The sequence below is a fragment of the Trichoderma asperellum genome, chromosome 1, assembly GCF_020647865.1.
Source record: "Trichoderma asperellum chromosome 1, complete sequence".
NCBI lineage: Eukaryota > Fungi > Ascomycota > Sordariomycetes > Hypocreales > Hypocreaceae > Trichoderma > Trichoderma asperellum.
In genome coordinates, this window is record NC_089415.1 from 817656 (window position 1) to 835537 (window position 17882).

At 47.8% G+C, this 17882-nt stretch overlaps 4 protein-coding genes and 1 non-coding gene across 5 annotated transcripts; 3 read left to right on the plus strand and 2 right to left on the minus strand.

The window, feature by feature from the left end:
- Positions 1-1083: 1083 nt before the first annotated feature.
- TrAFT101_000225 lies at positions 1084-1170 on the plus strand. Its single transcript has one exon. It is a non-coding gene; the product is annotated as a tRNA-Glu (tRNA).
- Positions 1171-2885: 1715 nt separating this feature from the next.
- TrAFT101_000226 (uncharacterized protein) lies at positions 2886-3995 on the plus strand (the record flags this gene model as incomplete). The annotated part of the gene is made up of 1 exon (XM_024904528.2): positions 2886-3995. The coding sequence occupies one exon, from the start codon at positions 2886-2888 to the stop codon at positions 3993-3995; it is 1110 nt and encodes a 369-aa protein (XP_024755933.2).
- A 218-nt stretch (positions 3996-4213) lies between these two features.
- TrAFT101_000227 (uncharacterized protein) lies at positions 4214-5051 on the minus strand (the record flags this gene model as incomplete). Its single annotated transcript, XM_024910311.2, has 2 exons — positions 4214-4721; positions 4792-5051. The coding sequence occupies 2 exons, from the start codon at positions 5049-5051 to the stop codon at positions 4214-4216; spliced, it is 768 nt and encodes a 255-aa protein (XP_024755934.2).
- Positions 5052-8549: 3498 nt separating this feature from the next.
- On the plus strand, positions 8550-9935 carry TrAFT101_000228 (uncharacterized protein; the record flags this gene model as incomplete). The annotated part of the gene is made up of 1 exon (XM_066125949.1): positions 8550-9935. The coding sequence occupies one exon, from the start codon at positions 8550-8552 to the stop codon at positions 9933-9935; it is 1386 nt and encodes a 461-aa protein (XP_065982046.1).
- A 1608-nt stretch (positions 9936-11543) lies between these two features.
- TrAFT101_000229 (uncharacterized protein) lies at positions 11544-17803 on the minus strand. The gene is made up of 14 exons (XM_024902829.2): positions 17605-17803; positions 17025-17480; positions 16800-16906; positions 16402-16724; positions 15707-16245; positions 15576-15621; positions 15464-15514; positions 15131-15408; positions 14644-15041; positions 13890-14460; positions 13446-13778; positions 13293-13385; positions 12945-13218; positions 11544-12872 (listed from the first exon to the last, which is right to left on the minus strand). The coding sequence occupies exons 1-14, from the start codon at positions 17727-17729 to the stop codon at positions 11553-11555; spliced, it is 4914 nt and encodes a 1637-aa protein (XP_024755935.2). The 5' UTR covers positions 17730-17803; the 3' UTR covers positions 11544-11552.
- Positions 17804-17882: the final 79 nt, after the last annotated feature.

Genomic DNA, 17882 nt, shown 5'->3' on the forward strand with positions numbered 1-17882 from the left:
CAGGTCTACTCGGGTGCTTCAACTTTTGGTAGAGTCGCCGAATTCACGGAGGAAAACGGTGGTTATGAAGCATCACCATTCAAGGTTGCAGGATGATGCGCTGAAAACTGTCGGAAGCTATATAATTTGGATATATACCTTGGCGATTGAGTTTCTGTTGTCTTGTGTGATGTACTAAGATGATTTACTATTTCGTTTACTACTGAGAACTCTATTTATACAAATAATAGTCCATTGATGCATACGCAACGCACACATGACAAAAAATGACTATAATCGTCCAATCTCCCCACACAGACAAAAATGACGGCTCGCACGTACCACACACAGATCCGAGAAGCGTTCCCGCTGCACTGACTCTTTATCTTCTTCATGGTCCTTGCCGCAGACCTTAGAAGCATTTTCTTGCTTTATCCCGTGAGTAGCATATCCCAGTGACACTGGTCCTGGGGATCTCGGACCAACTGTTAGTTGGTGTTGGTGTTGGTGTTGTTGGCCATGGGAATGGGATGACCACGCTTGAGCTACTTAATCTTACCCACCACGCATTCTGGATACCAAAACCAGGGTCTTGGGTACTAGTGCTAAAGTGGTCTACTGATATCCCTGTATTGCTTCCCTGATGTTGTTAGTACATGCAGCACTTCTTCCTATGTTGTCCACGGGTGTCTAAGTACCTATTGCTGATGAAGAATTAGCGTTGGAATCCGGAGTTATCACTGAAAGAGAAGCCAATGATAAGCCATCTCTCTTGGATAGCCTACAAGTGCCAAATTATTAAGAAGAATGCAGTATGCAATATGCAAGCATTGACGTAGAATCTAGTCTCAAATGAGAGATGATCACACTGGGCTAGATCAGACTTGCTAGGCTGCCATTCCCCAAGGCTGCTGAAATGTTAATGAGTTACGGGCAAAAAGTCATTTTGGATTATGTGTCAATGGAGTCCTCATATATTATCTATCTATACAATCGGTTCTTTGATCCTATCCGTTCGCTCAGGGCAGAATTTGCAAGGGGTTATGAACCACTTGGCGTCCCCACGTTGCAACGAGTCAGAGACAACCATCTTGACTGATAACATCCGATATGGTGTAGTGGCTAACATCGCTCGCTCTCAACTTCTGTTGAAGCCCCGAGCAGCCCTGGGTTCGATTCCCAGTATCGGAGACTTTACTTTTTGTATTATTTTTGGTGGTTGGTTTTATTCAGAGCCGGCTTCTATATTTGACAAAGAAAGTAAGTTCTTGTTGTTTTGGAAAACTGAATAAAGATTATCTCTCCTGTGACCAAAGATGTACTGCACAAACGCAACTTGAAATGGACCGGGGCATATTTGGAACACTCATGGTATGAGTATTATTTCGGCAAAATGCTCAATCAGCTGAGCCTTCATACATCACACTGATCTGATCATCTCACCTAAGAACCTTGATGCTTGCAGAATTTACAAGTGCCAATGGCCTCGACGTGAGCTATCCTAGTTACACGAACGCTGTACAAACCAATGAAAACAGGAACGCAGTGGATGCATGTACGTAGACGCTGCTACCTGCTAGCACACGCATCGATTCACTCGACTATCGCTCCCAGATAGCTTTACTCAGCACAAATTGAACATGTATCAACAAAATTAATAAGCCTGTCGTTAAAAGAAAAATGGTCTACGGAGGCAGCTATTAAACGTAATGTCCTGAGGAATGTAAACTAGGCCTAAGTATAGCCGATTGACCAGGGGGCCCGGTCGGGCAGCGATTTTGCTGCTCAATCAAGCCAACGCCACCTATTTCAACGGCCGGCTTTCAAAGCTATTTCAATGTGAAGCTGCAAAAAACAGCAAAAACGATGAATTACGAAAGGTCTGACGACGCCCTTAGAGGCGCTATTCTGGCTCTAAAAGCTTCGACTGGCTGGTCTTCGGCGGAGATCAACTATCTTAGGTCTGTCAGTCCGTCAGGTCAACCGAATCTACAGCCGGGCCGTTATAGCCGGCTTCAATCCATCAGCCCGGCCGTTGCAAATAACCAACCTATTTGTATCAGACCGAGCGCGGTCCGGAAGACCGAAAAAACGGAATAGCGACCTTGAGCTAGCTATAGCAGCTAAGGTCCAAAAGGATCGATATGGCCGGGAAAAACCTGTGCTGATATAGCTGGAGAGATGACTAAAGCAGGGCATCCAGTATCAGCCATGACAGTGTGGCGGGTGCTGAAGAAAACCGGGTTCCGGAAGACTAAGCCAACTAGAAAGCCTGGGCTAACGGCTGAGATGAAGAAAGCCCGGTTGGACTGGTGCCTAGCCCATAGGTATTGGACCTTAAAAGACTAGAAGTTGGTTATCTGGTCAGACGAAACAGCGGTTATCTTATTGCACCGCCGCGGAGGCTACCGTATTTGGCGTCGAGCCGACGAGAGGTTCGTTCGAAGCTGTATTCGAGAGCGATGGAAAGGTTCGTCTGCATTCATGTTCTGGGCTGTTTTGGCTCACTTTTTTGCATTCCTCTCAGGACATTACTTTTGATAGCTGCCTCCATATGTCGACACTATTTAGATGTGGATAATGCCAAGACAAACGCCTGCCAAATCGGGACAGGACGGTGCGAGGGCCGAATGACCAAGTCGAAGTTGGTTTGGCAGACGAGACGTCTTTGTAATTGCAACTTGACTATTCAGTGGATGCAAGTTGATGCACAGGAGAGATGGAGTATAAAGATGGTTTAAATTCTCTGCCAAGATATGGACTGTTCATCAAGGATTCAAGTGTCTCTAGGAGGATAGTTGAAAGCCATCAGTTAGTAGTACTCGCACATCTGTTGAGCTTTTTCTTCAACTACTCATCAGTTATCCATTGTCTTAACAAATCGCCTTGCATCGCATCACCTCAAAATGGCCAATCTCCCTACTTCAATGAAAGCGCTAGTCCTCAAAGGCCCAGGAAATGGTGCCATTGAGACCGCGCCAGTCCCGCAAGCCTTACCCGGCAGCGTCATCGTTCGTGTTCTGCACGTTCTTGTATACCAGATAACACCAGATGTGTTTCATGGCACCGTTGCGAATCCCAACATGACTCTGCCTTATCCAGTGGTTTTTGGCAGTCCTGCTATTGGCCGTGTTGCCGCTATTGGGCCCGACACTACTGCATTCAAACCGGGCCAGCTCGTGCTCATCGACACAAACCTGCGGGCCCGTGATGATCCCAATGTTTCTGCAGTTTGGGGTGCATTTGACGGTTTTGACGAGACGACCAAGCGCTTCGTCAAAGAATCTTGGCGAGATGGTGCCTGGGCTGAGTATGTCCGGGCGCCATTGGAGAGTACTTGGGCACTGGACGAAAACAAACTTATTGGAAACTTGGGGCTCAAGACTGAGGATCTCCTCCACCTGGGGCTTCTGCCCGTTATGTATAGCGGACTCCGCAAGATTGACGTCAAGGCCGGAGAGACGGTTCTGATTGCACCGTCAACAGGAGTCTTTAGCGGTGGCTGTATTGCTGTGACTCGAGCGATGGGCGCGAATGTCATTGCCGGTGGCCGCAATGAAGAGAGTCTAAACGCCCTGAAAGCTCGCTTCCATGGGATTCAAACAGTCAAGCTAACTGGAGAACCCAGCGACGTGGCTTCTATACAATCTTTTGGCAAAATTGATGCTTTTGTGGACTTGGGACCAAGCGCTGCTACAGGATCGACGTATCTTGGTTCGGCTATACTCTCTGTTCGCAAAGGTGGCCGAGTATGCCTTCTTGGAGGCCGCGCAGATGCCGCTTTGCCAGCGCCTTATCTAGCAGTGATGTTCAACGACATAACAATTCGGGGATCGTGCATGTTTGAGGCAGAGCATGTTCGAGGGCTGATTAAGATGGTCGAGGCGGGCATTTTGAAGCTTAATGGAGAGGGTGGTTTTGAGGTGTTGGCGTCGTATCCGTTTGAGGCGTATGCTGAAGCGCTAGAGCGAGGTCGAGATATCTCGGTTGGAAAAATTGTTGTTGTAAATATCTAATTATAGGTCGGTTGAGTCAATATGAGAAATGAGAGCGTCTTTGTAGTTGAATTACTAGTATCAAAGTCATCATAAAGAGAACAGATCAGTACGCCACAATGAACACCCTTCTTTTCTTGAATGACAAAGAGCCATTTGTATAAACAAATGCTAAAAAAATGTTGCTTCTAAGACAATAGTTATACATGATACAAACACTCAATAAAGCCTTCTTCATCCTAGCTTTCAAGACCAGTTATCCGTGTTATCGTAGAATTCTTAATGACCCTGAGACCGCTATCCATTGTTACGACGTCGGGATCTACTCGCAACTGTGTCTCGTATTTCCCCAGAGCCATTCCGACCAAGAAGCGTCCCATTGGCTCTGTTGGGCAATGTAACCACTTTGCAGCCACTTCAATCGGTCGTCGAAGCAACATTTTGCTGTTATCAATGAGAAAGCCTTGTTGTTGTAGATAGGGCTGAATAGCGGCGTGACCCTTGCCATCGACAAACCCAGGCCCAACGGCGTCAGCCAAGAGGCGAGGACTTGCAGAGCGCATCTCTGAAAGCGCTATTTCAGTCTCGCCCTTGGTACGGCCATACAGATTGCTGAATCGGCCAGGCGTCTGAGTTGAACCTTGGCCTGACACGAACACGAAACGAAACGGATCGTCGTTGGGCGCAAGCTTAGAGAAAGCTTCTGCACCTGCAATAGTGTAGTCTTTTGTAATCTTAATAAACTCCCTACGACGCAAGACTTGTCAGATCTTATTCTCCCTTTTGCCTTGTTGGAATAAGAATATGTCAAACATACTCTTTCGATACCTTGGTCTGACTAACTCCAAGAGCCCAGACTGCGCCGCTAGCGCCTTGTAGTTTGCTGAGTACTTCTGAATCGTAATTGAGGAAATCTTTGTGGATAATGACATTGACTCTGGGGTCTTTGGCGTTCTCGGCCATTGCGACGGGTCGACGGCTTAGAATGGATATTTTGGTGACCTCAGCCGTCTTCAGCATGGCATCAAGAACGCTTGAGCCGATGAGCCCAGTAGCGCCGGTAAGAATTAGATGCATTGTCAGAAACCTTATCAACTGTTTCGAATGGCTGATGTTGTGGTAGGTTAATTAATGGTGATGAGATGGAAACTCTAAGTCGTATTTTCTCAATCGGCTGATAGTGGAGCGGATTTAATTGTCGAAACCTGGAGGAAATGGAGCATTCGCAAGAGCGATTAAGAACATTTAGGACAATTGAACTTTTGGAAGGGATTTGACAAGGTAACTTGAGAACAAGATTCTCAGAACTATATATTTTTGCCTGGACTTCATCACTTCGAGGCTAAGTGAGTGGCTGACTGTTTATTTCCTAATCTGGAAGCGTGAGGCTCCGCCTGCGCCCGAATGTTTTTCAACGCGCAGTCCATGCTGATTTCTTCTCTGGGGTATAATTTCCGAAAGAGGCGTTGGTCTGTCAGCCAGGTTTCAAAAGAGTTCAATTGTTGCTAAATCGACAGTTAGTAGTGGCAATGGCTTTGGGTTATAGGTGCCTACTTCGTACTTCGCAGCTAATAATTGTCGCTGCAGCTCCATGAAATAAGCCCACTTCAAAGACAGCTAACTTGACTTGATTGCAGTATCAGTTATTTAGGTTTGTTAAGCTATGTACTTTCCAATTGGTGCTTTTCTAATGATTAAATACTAAGGTTATTGCACGAACATAAAGTTTATATAAAGCGTCTCCTCAATAGCGCATCATCAATTCTAATGGTACAACCAAGTGTCTGTTTCCAGATCTATGTAATTAACGTGGTAGCAGCGATTTCAAGAAAAATGTCTTGAGGAATATTCTATTGTAACTGTGTATATCTATAAGTTTCCGTGAGATTCAAATTAACGCCAAAATAAAACTCTATTGCAGATATTGAAGTGCAACCTGGATTTCCGCCGCCGTTATTCGCGAATGCTGATTGTTATCTAGCATTCGAAACGTCACAAATTCGATAGCGTTTGTTTGATCTAAACCCTTTCTGGCGTTGTTAATAAAGTCGAGCCAGAGTTTCATCTGTTTTCTCGCCATACTAGCTTTTTCTCTGATCTCGCCTATATTCCAACTGTTCACCATATTCTCAGGATATTGTATCTTTCGGATGAGATATAGCATTATAATGCCAAAAGCCCATACATCCCCCGCTGAATAGCGTCTTGAACTAGAAATCAATTCTGGCGGAATATACCAGGGTGATCCGACTAGTTTTGACTCTTTTGTTAATGAAGCTGCCCCAAAGTCAAAGAGCACAGCCCCTCGACCGGCAGAATATGCAATATTGCTGGGCTTAATATCATTATGCACAACGCCTCTGGCTTCTAGATATATGAGCGCCGATGAAATATTATTGAGTATCTTAGAGACGTCAGAGGGTCTGCACGGTGAATCGCGACCTTGAGCCAAAGTAGGGGGGAGAAGCTCGAGATGCAATGCAAGCATACGGCCGTCAAAAGCCTTGAGGGAAACAATGTTTCTCTGTATAAACAAAATTACTAAATAGACTCACAAAAGTTACAAAAAAAGAAAAAAGATAACCAGAAACGTACGTGCTTGAATTTCTCAATAAATCCCTTCTCTCGTTTCCATAGCTCCGCACAATAGACCAACTGGCTCAAAGGCTCAGTTTCATACTGAATGACTTTCATAGCCAGGTTTCCAAGCACCAAAGAGTGCTTACAAGAGATAACTCTTGCAACACCTTTTGGAGAAATTCTTCTGATGCATTTTAACTGATATGTAGATTGGCCTTGAAGAAAATTCGTCTTGGGCAGCGGGGTTTGGATATTAGCGAATTCCCCATCTTGTAAATCAAGAAGAGGATTGTCAGTGACACCAGTGTCTTTTTTGGCGTTGAGTTTTAGACCTCTTCTAGAGCTGGGAGAGTGAGTGGTAGCGTCTGTCGCTGAGTTGATGCTTAGCTTTTGTCGCTTAGTTGATAGCCCTTTATTTCGCTGGCCATGTGGTTGAGCGATTGAGATTGTATGACGTCTTTCGCGTAGGAGAAATTTGACAATACAATCGTCAACAATGTCATCCGATCGAGTGACTGCAATTCCCCATAACCCAGGTTTAATGAGATATGATTTATTGGGTGCAACAAGCCCATACGTATATGGTAGCTTAAGGTTAGCGAGATATACAATCCCTTCTGTCCGGTTAATCAGTACGCAGTTGTCAGTCCCTGGATCGTAAACAATTTGGCATTTGATTTTAGTTATTTTGGAATGAAGAGGCGGAGTTTCGAGTTGTATCTCTAGGGTATAATCAACGTCTTCAGTTCTTTGGGCAATATAAAGTATGTCAATCCCTCCATCTGTCTGTTCAGTATGAACAACACTTGGGCCTTTAACTATACTTTTCTCATCAGATTGGCGAGAATAGATAGTCAGCCGAGCTTCTGGGACAGAGAGAGACAGCGTCTTTAGTAGTGTCGTTATATCTTGAATTTGGGCTAGAACATCATTTCTTCTTAAATCCGCCTGTATTTGCTCCATATCATCTGAAGGAGGTATTGCGGTACTAGGCATTGTTGAGGCTCCATCAGAAGATGAGACGGCCTCATCTTTAGTGCAGATCATAGCGCTCGAGGCGGGGCTTGACAGGCGTGGAGAATTCACCAATTGCTGGGTAAATAGGTTTCTTTGGGGCTCTGGCGCATTTAGCACCGATGTAATGCATGGAGTTACCGGCATTGGTGGAGAGGACATGGTAAATGTCTCTAATAATTCCTTGTCAGGTTGAGACATTTTTGCCAGTACGTATTGAAATATGGGTAGCTTCTGACAATAGATTACTACGAGCACGCACGTTGTGAAAACACCCTGCAACAGCCTATCCTATATATATGCCGAGACTAACAATAACCCCATAAGATCGAACTCCGTAATTGAACAAGGATTTCGGGTTGCTGTATTAAGGGGGACTCTTTTGATAGGGGGAACTCGAGCCTTTTATGCAAGTGTTTATCAAAATAGTATATTGAACGGCAAAGGTGGTTCCACTTTCGCCTCAAATATCTGCAAGTCGAATACAATCATCGTGACCGCCAATTGGGGATATACACACAACTGCGAAACAAGCGCGTCTTGTTCCTGGTGAGAATGCCAGCTCCGGGGTGTGCGTAGCGGTGAGCTTGTGTGCGAATCATTTCTCCAGTTCATCGTCCTTCTGCATGCAGCCTGGCATGACATGCCTAGGGAATAATTGGCCATGGCTAAACTCGTGCATGTGAAGGATCCTTGTGGTGGTGTGAGACTCCCTTCGCGGCTTACTAAGGCTGTGATCACATCTGCATCATGCATGCTAGTTCCTACAGCATATACATCTTGAGCCTAGGTGCGATTGATCTCTCTTTTGCCTCTTCGTTGTATATCGAGTGGCCAGACTTTTGGTGATGCCATCATGCCGCCGTTACGGGAATACCGTTGAGAGCCATCGCCACCGCGACCTACGACCATCATGCAAAGACCGACCAACAACACACCACAGCTACGAACGTGCACAGAAGACAGATACATACATTCACAATGCCAGCCTTTGAATCCTCCGATCTGGCTGCTGGAAAGAGACTCATATGGGAGAGTGGAGTTAAGAACTTGTCGCATTCCCATATAGATCTTTTTGGCGATTATTGGGAGCGTTTCAATACTATGCGCGTCCCAATTCTCGGCGAAGACCGATTCCTCGAGATTGCGCTAGAGCTGGAACATGTTGCAAAAGACGAAGAAGATCTCGAGAGGCTTCTTACAGAGAGAAAGGAGCAGTGGGAGAAAGAAGCGAAAGAATGGCTCGGCGGTGTTGCACTCAAATCTTGGACTGGCGGCGAAAGCTTTCAGTGCGAGGATGCTAGCGATGCTGCATATAGAGCGAGCATGACTGGTAGTCTACAACATTTCCTAGAGCTTCTGAATGGAGTTGTCCATGGCTGGGAACCTGATGAGGTGCAAGATGAGGCACTAAATAATACCGATATTATTAACCCTAATTCCAACGCCCAGAATACATCAGCCGAGCCTGATGATGAATCCGAATCCAACAACGATACCGGGGCGCAGTTTAAGCTCGGTTTTGAACATTATATGCGGGAAAAACTTGCTTCCAAGAACCCTGTCTATAAACCTACATATGATGGCAATGTCCACAAGGCTCCGTTCTTTAAGAGCGACCAGGTATTGCTAATTAAGCAGCGCTTCGGGAAACTAAAAGGGAAGAGGTTTCATGGTAGAGATGGGGAGACGCCGCCATCTGAATCCCCCAGAGATACAAACACAAGCAATCCCAATAATCCATCTCGTCCAAAGAGAAAACCGAGATTTGATGACGAACACTCTGTAGCCACAACGGAGGATACGTCCCAGAACGCTTTAAACAGGGCAATTGACCATGTCACAGATACACGCTCAGCTAGAAAGAGACACAGGTCAGATAATGATGACGAGATTGATGATGGAGAGCGGAAGCGTCAGAGGAAGGCATCTCCAGAACTCCCTGCCTCCATATCACAAGAAGCAGATGAACGCGAAGCCAGAAAGACACCCGGAAGAATGAACAAGCGCATAAGACAAAGGCGTCCGGTCATGCGAACTCCAGCATCTTCAGCACCTTCAACATCTTTCCCGACAGCTACAGATGTTGCGACGAATCCTTCAGAAGCTTTTACAGCTTCCACTCCACAAACTAATCCCTCAACTCCCAGACGGGTTACAAGGCAAAAGCAAAATGTACCTAAAAAGGAATCTATATCTAGCCAGAAAACTAATCGTGTGCAAAAACATACTAAGCAGAGTTCTACCTCGCATAACTTAAATTCCTCGCCCCTATCTTCAAGTTCGAGAGCTACAAGGACTTCAAGAAGAAATACTTCATCTTCGCTTTGGGAGCTCAATTCTTCAGGCAAGCCCTCGCAGCAATAAAGCTTCTTTTCTTCCTCAAGCATATGTGAATACTACTTTCAGCGCAGCTACGCATATCTAAGAACATGGTCGTTATCCTAGCAGGGCTGGGTGCAGCGGCGTAGTTCAGCTACTCAGCGTCTGGAAACTTTTAACGAGCATGGTCGTTATCCTGGCAGGGCTGGGTGCAGCGGCGTAGCTCAAAAGTCCCGATGAATGGAGTGACTCTTAAGGGCATGGTCGTTATCCTAGCAGGGCTGGGTGCAGCGGCGTAGCCTCAGAGAAAGATTTTGTCCGTTGGCTGCTGAATTGTTTGCTACTTACCTTATGCGAGAGTGAAGTCAAGCTGCCAGCTATCAGAGGATAAGCCCAGCTCAAGCAGTATCACTTAAAAAACTGCAATAACGGCTGTTTATAATTTACCATGGACATACTTGGCCCGTGTGAATATTATCTTTGATGAAATGGCTCTCCAGACTAGATGATGGGGCGTTGAAGACGATTAAACTGAAGTTTACGGGAGTTATCGTGGATCATATAGCTTCCTTTTTGCAATTGCTTTTATTATACCCAGGGCGTAGCAGGATATCCACTGTTTAGTACTTTAAACCTCTCAGAAAATGCTTTCGTGACATAGTTCGTATTTGCCTTTCCTTATTCCTCTCCATATCTTGTCGACTCCTTCCGAAATGTAGCTTTTCCCGGCTTATTACCTCACGCATGCGTATGGGATCTTCTCGGCCCAGTTGCAAAGCTCGTAAAGAGACACATTTTCCTTGCCAGCAAAAGAACTATATTCATAGGCCATGCGGCATTTTCCTTTGAAGTATACTACAAGGCTCTCTGTTGCCTCTATCATATGCTCTATCTGATTAATTCGAGCTTTCCAACATTTCAAATATCATCTTAGTTCCCCAAATCCACTGAAAATGACATTTATTGACGATAATATTGTTCCCAATCCTTTTGTTGGAGGCAATGTGGTGTACCATTTTCGGGCTTTCCATCCAATATGAATCTTTCTGTTCGCAAAATCGATGCCTGGGTTGAGAATCGTGACAATTCGTGGAAAGACTTGCGCGGTATCAGATTATATTGGTTTGAAATCGAGTTGCCAAGCGCCGTGTTTGGCAGCAATGAGGGTGATACTAAAACTTTGGAATTAATTACGGGGGAAAGAATTACTCGACTTGCTCTCTATGGGGATGAACGCGTCGACCGAATTGAAATATTCACAGATAGAGGGAATGAATAAAATTTTGGAGGCTTAGGTGATGAGCAGTTGATTTTAGGTGTTGGTAGTGGGTTTTTATTGGGCTTCGATGGAGCAGCTGGCATAGATGTTGACAGGTTGCGACCAAAAATGATGAAGTTTGACAGAACTTTTCCAACTGTCAGTTGGTCTGTCAGCCAGGTTTTGAATGAATTGTTAAAATTAACAGCTAGGCAAAGTAATGGATTCGGGTCATCGGTGCTCACTTCTTACTCCAAAGTCCCACTGCAATCTCCCAACATAATCTATTTGCGAAACGAGAATTCTACTCAACTTCTTGGTAAAGTAAATGTGTATTACTTGAAATATAGTAATATGCAGACGGCTTCTTTACAGCGCATAATAAACCCTCTACCTCACCCTCACTATAAATCACGATTAGGATCAATCCTCCATATATAGCAGTTATTCTCCACGATACCCCCCTGCTTCCCATTAACCCCCGCGCAGTTACAGCTGTCCGCAGGCACAGACAGGTACTTCTCACACAAGGTCATGTCAAAGTTGGGATTGTCTCTCCCCTGCAGGTCTCTCCGACTCAACGCGCTGATGGTGTCAAAGCTGCACCGCGGCTTGATCTGCAGCGATATCGTGATATCGACTATGCCAATGCCTCCGTTGTACGGGAACGGAAATTTCTTGGACGCAAAGTAACCGGGGCCCAGAATGTCGTTGGAGATGTCGCCGCAGAAGCTCTTTGCCGCGTTCTGCATCCGTATGTCCTCGGTGGTCTCGCCGCTGTTGTAGCACTTGACAGAGTTGGTCCGCGGGTCGCCCTGGTCGTAATGCGATGGCGCGGGTCGAGTGGGTGATGGTTTGGAGCTGGTGGAAGACTTTGTGCTGGTGGTGGCAGGGCATCTCGTCCTCTGGTCCCAGAGGTTTTCAATATCGCCACCGTCGCCTCCAGGAGCAGTGAAATTGCCATAGAACCACGGCTGTGTGACGCAGTCAGGGTCCACGAAGTTGAGAAAGGAGCATTCCAACCCCAGCGGACCTTCGGGAAGGCCGAATATAGGCTGGATGCCGCGTTTGGGCCAGCTTCCGGACGGCGGCGCAGGGGCACCGGGACCGATGGACTTGGGAGGCTTGGGGAAAGGCTCTGTGGCGGACGTCGTCGTCTGTTTCCCATCAATGCCGCCATTATAAACAACAGCAGGCCAGAACGGCGTCGTTGCTGGGACGGGCCACAGAGTCTCTGCTGCGCGTTTCATCTTGGCGGCGGCGTCCTGGGTCAACGTTGCCGCCTCAAACACCCACTCCGTGATGGTCAGCGGCGGCTGCGTGATTGTGCTCGTCCAGGATCCTTGGCTGACGGTGATGAGAGGGTAGTCGACGGTGCTGGTTGCGCCGGTCCACGGCGGTATCTTGACATTGCAAGGCGGAGAGCAGGTGAACTGAGGCTGATCCATGTCCCAAATCGCAGGGTCGATCCAGAGGTACTCGTCAAAGTTGGTGGTGCCGTTGCTGCCCACGTCGAGAAGGCTGATCTGAGACCAGTCCGGGTGGACGTCGACATTGAGGTTGTCCGCGGCCGCGATGCCTTTGCCGTCCATGACAGCCATGTACTTGGAGCCGATTGTCACGAGATTCGTGATGCGAATGTTGGCAAAGTTGTTTTTGAGAAGCATGAGGGCTTTCTGACACTGCTGCGTATCGATGCAGGTCTGGGCATAGGTCGAGAACCACTACATACGTACAAGATTATGTTAATTCAGCTCAACACTTTCTCTAAATCCCGGTCGAAGAAGTCAACTTACCGAGTAAATGCCTGCGGCCGCGATGAATATGTTCTCAGAGCCTGTGATGATAGTAGACCAGGATTCGTCACAGCCGCTGAACTCGTCTCCAGCAGCACACGTATAATCGGGATCCCCGGGAAATTTACCAACAACGTTAGCAAACGGAGCTGGTGGCGGGGGCGTTGGTTGGTAGTAGGGCGATTCGGTCTGTAGCATGCCGGCGTATATGTTTGATGCCGAGTGGAAGTTGTACTGATAGAAGACGGAGTGCTCCGAGGCAGTGCCGTAAAGCCTATTATGATTCGTTAACATGATGACATGTAGTCTTGCCATTGCAGACAGAGGCTGTGAGAAGAAGAAGCTTACCAGGTGGGATTTGTGCTTTCAATCAAGAAGCCACGAGCAATGTAGATGGAGGTTTGGACCATGGTATTGTTTGCATCTTTTAGATCAGGGTCGCTGAGATTTGTTGGCAACTCGGTCAGCAACTATATTCCACATATTCTATTTCAAACTTACTCAATCATATGGTCGGCTCCCCAGAGCCACATGTTCTCAAAGTAGCCAGACGCGGATTTCGTCAGGTGCATCATCAGACTGGCAGCAGAGCATCCCGGGTCGATGCCACTCGTGGCGGGAGGACACTCTGCAGGTGTCAACTCCGTCCCTGTGGCACCTCCTACTCGTGCATGGCAATCCCAAAGCCCGGCGGCGCCTTGAGACTCAGCCTGGAGATTCCATTCGACGAGAATGGCACCGGCCGTTGGGCCCCGGGTCGTGAACAGAAGGTCTTGCATCTCTACATTGCCAACTTCGCCGTCCGTTCCGACTTTGATGAAGACTTTGGGGTTGCTGTAGAACACAAATAGTCAGCTATGGATGAAGAGAGAAAATGGATCCAAAAGATATGGCTTCATTGGAAGTTGATTCAGCGAGGTATTCATTATGTTATGTGGTACGTACCTAGCATCCGAGAAATAGGAGCCCGTTGCAGCCAGTTGCGACCAAGTCTCACCCACAATCTTGGCACCGGAAGGAATGGTGATTGTCGACGTGAGGATATACGTTCCGGCGTCAACAAAGAGAATCTTGCCCAGGCTGGCGTACAGTGCCGCCTGGAAAGCTGCCGTGTCGTCGGTCGAACCGTCTCCTGCACAGCCGAGGTCCTTGGTATGCACAAACGCCGAAACCGCCTGATCTTCGTACTGAGGCCTTGCACGCTCAAAGTAGTTGCCCTGGCCATCCAAGAGAGTCGAGTGCCTGCGGTAGTTTCCAATCTTGCCGCCCTTGGAAAAGGAGCGAGCAGTCACTGCGCCTTCGTAGACTGGGCCGACGACCCACTGGTCAATGAGGCCCGATGAAGCTAAAAGAGTTGCGCCAGATGTATCGGCGACAGCCACGCCAACTCCTGAGAGGGCAACGTTCTCGAGAGACACTCCCGTGCTGCCCTTTCCAGGAGTCGATGTGATGGGGTTGACAACGATTGCTTTATTGACGCTTGTAAAGGACGAGTCCAAGATGGAGACGGAACCGACTGCGAGAACAAGGATAGTCAGTATTGTATTCTTAGTCCATAACCTTGAGATATGTGCTAACGGTGTCGATACGTTTTGCCAACTAGTTTATTCTCTCACCTGATTGCTGAACCACCACCAGACGGGAATGGGAACGGGAAATGGGGAAAAATACTAAAAGGGAAAGCTCAGAGAATACTCACTATTTCCAACACCATTATCACCGACAAGCTGAAACCCAGTGCCCACATTCTTCATAGTAACAGACTTCCATACCCAGCCCCAGTCCCAAATGACTTGGACTCCAATATCGCAGCCGTTAAAGTTGAGGCGCTGCGCCGTGAACTGCTGATTGCCCCCCTTGAGACCAATGCCGCCGCCGGTGAATGTGATGTCGGAGATGCCTCCGCCGCTGCCATTCTCGGCGAACATACCCATTTGCTCCGTGCCAGACTTAGCTATCAGCTCGACGTTTTGGGTGCTCGTGGCTTGAGCAACTTGATAGTGGATGCATGTGATGGTGGCTCCGGCGGTGACCTGTCGAACGTCTATAATGATGTTTCGGATCTGACGGTAGAAGTTGGCGGTGTTGACGTAGTACCTAGAAAATGGAGACTAGAGTCAGCTTCCGCATAGTCGACAAGATCTATAGAAGATAGTTATTAATGGGGAAAGCAGTGATGCACGTACTCAGGGTCTCCGCCGTCAATACCAGTGCCTCCTGTACCTGTATACTCATCTGTGGACAGCACACCGAGACCAACAAAGCTTGGAGCAGCCACAAGAGTCGGCCGGTTGTTGGCGTCACCAATGACCTGCGTGCCAAAGGGCATGGCAAGGGTAGAGGATACCAGATAGGTTCCGGGCGGGAAGTAGACAATTGCGTTCTTGGTGGTTGACCCGTTGCAGCCCTTGCCACATCGAGTGCTGTTTGTCCCCATGGCCTTGTTGATGGCCTTTGTATCGTCCTAAGAAATACGTTAGAATAAAGACATAAAGCCGACGTGTGACTTCAAGACTCACCGTGACACCGTCGCCCACCGCTCCATAGTCGAGCACGTTTCTGAAGATGACCTGTATTTCTCGTCATTAGATGATGAGCCTCGTTGGCAAGTATCTCGGTAAGGAAACTTACATAGTCGGGATCGTCTCCCCAAGGAACTGTGCCTTTACGGGCAATACTATCGTTTGTAAAGTATGGTGAGCCAACAATCAACGATGAAATGAATACACTTATTCGTTAAACAAACCAAACACAACACTTACTCTTGCATCCAAAATGTTCCCGAGCCAGCTGCTGCAGCGCGCCTCGTAACGTTCCGTAACTTGCCCTTCATCTCTGCCTCAGCCACCAGAGCCGCCGCCGCGGCAATCTCCTCTGTGATGACCAGAAGCGGCGGGACATCCTTGTTGATGGACTGGATCCTGCTGTCGCCCGGAGCCGTGCCTCCCGCAATCTTTGTCCCGGGCCTCAAGCTGTACTTGTTGCGGAGCGGATTCGCCACGCGCGCCTTGTTGAGCTTCTGCGACTCGGCAAGGGCCTTTGTCACGATGCTGCGGGCGGATCTCAGCTCTGCCGCCGTGGCTCTCTTGATCAGCGGCGTGACTTTATGGGATGGGATCCTTTGGGGCACGGGCTTCAGGTTCTCTGGCAGGCTCCTGGGAAGCGTTGCGTTGATACGAGAGCTCGCCTCTTGTTGTTCCATCTTGACCTCTAGGTCCCAATTGGACGGTCGATTCATGCCAGGCATGCCGGGGATGTCAAGCAGGGGCATTGATCGACCAACCAGATCTGGTTTGCTGACCTACATAGACATGGGCATCCATAATCAGTGACACATTACTTCCAAACTCAAGTGCCTCGTGGGAGCAAGAGAGGAACAGACAGGCAGGTTTGCAACTTGCCCCTTTCTCAGACCCTCCTTGAGAAATAATACAAAATTTCTTGGGATTCAACTTACAGTCAAGTTCTCGTGCACCAAGGTTTCGTAGCCCAAACCTGCCCTTACCTGGGCTTTGAGCTCTTCCACCGTCAAGCCTGGGCCAGTCATGGTAGAGTTTACGCGAATTTGGCGTTTTGCTTGCGTCGTATAGCGGTCAGCCACCAATTGATCCGCATTGCCAATATCCTCCATGACATATACGCGGGCAGCGATGCCGTCCGGGCCGTCATTATCGGCGCGAAACCTGAAGAGAATGATGGACCTGGATGGACTATAGCCAGGCTGGTTCTGCGCTGCGCTTTGGAGCTCTAAGCGTAACACGCCATGGGAGAGCCCCTGCCCTGTTCCCCTCATACTGGTTAGCGAGAAACCTTTCTTCTTCTTCTTCTACTTTTAGTCTTTTTTGTTTAACCTACAGTTTTGTTCCGCCTTAACAACAGGCTCGTTGAAGTTTGAGCAGGCGAGTGCGGCACAGCGCGTGTTGGAAGGGGTACCTGCACCCCAGCCATTTCCACCTTCAACCCTGATCAACGAATTAGCACCAAGATTCGAGAATTATTCATGTTTTTGAACTCAGCCATGTAAGAACAGGCCAAATCTGAGCTTCAAGTTCACTTTTCTCAGAGTGAAAGAAGACGTACCAGGTGGCCGGTGGGAACTCATCGCACGTGTACCGGATATTGGAGTATCTGACAACCTGGTTATTGACGCGCAGGTTCATTAGGTTATTGACAGTTGTTCCCGGTTCAAGTGCTGTTGTAAACCACTCGCCGTCATGTCGCATGGGTCTCCTCTGAGTCCCGTCTGCTTCTGGACAGGTGTGGGTATTCTTCCAGCTGTCCGGGCAAGATGCGGTACGACGAGACTCTTGATGAGTCTTTGGCTCGCCAGTGGGAGCCTCGCCTGTGTCTAGATCATAGCCATATACATCATTGGGGAGACCGCTTTGGGGATGCAGATTCTGCCCTCGTGCGGTTCCGCCGAAGAGCTCGGCATTCTTGCAGATTTCTCTCATGTAGTAACAGTTGTAGACCAGGTAGATGGTATAAGGTTCGATGTTGATAACGCGCCATGGCGCAATCTGTGGAACAGACTTGCTTGAATTGTGCAAGTTAGCAAATGCCGTTCACAGTTGACACAGCTCTTTCAACATCTCTTCTACCTTTTCGACTACGAGGATAAGACGGCAACTGTGCACAATGGGAAAGACCGGAAACTTACTATAGGTAGTTACCGGGATTGGTAGTATCAGGCAAGTAGTCCTGTAAGTATTGAGCCTCTGTGACTTGAGGTAAGAAGAGATAGGACAACGGCGCCAGAAGCGCAACAAGCTGTAGGACTACCATCCCGTCAACGAGAGACAGAGAGAAAGCCGGTAAGGAACCAAAGCCTCTAGCAAGCTCAACGTGATTTGAGAGTCATTGTGTCTAAGTGATGGTATATACCTGAATGATCTAGTATCTTGAACAATTGCATATCGTGGAAGCAATGACTCTATC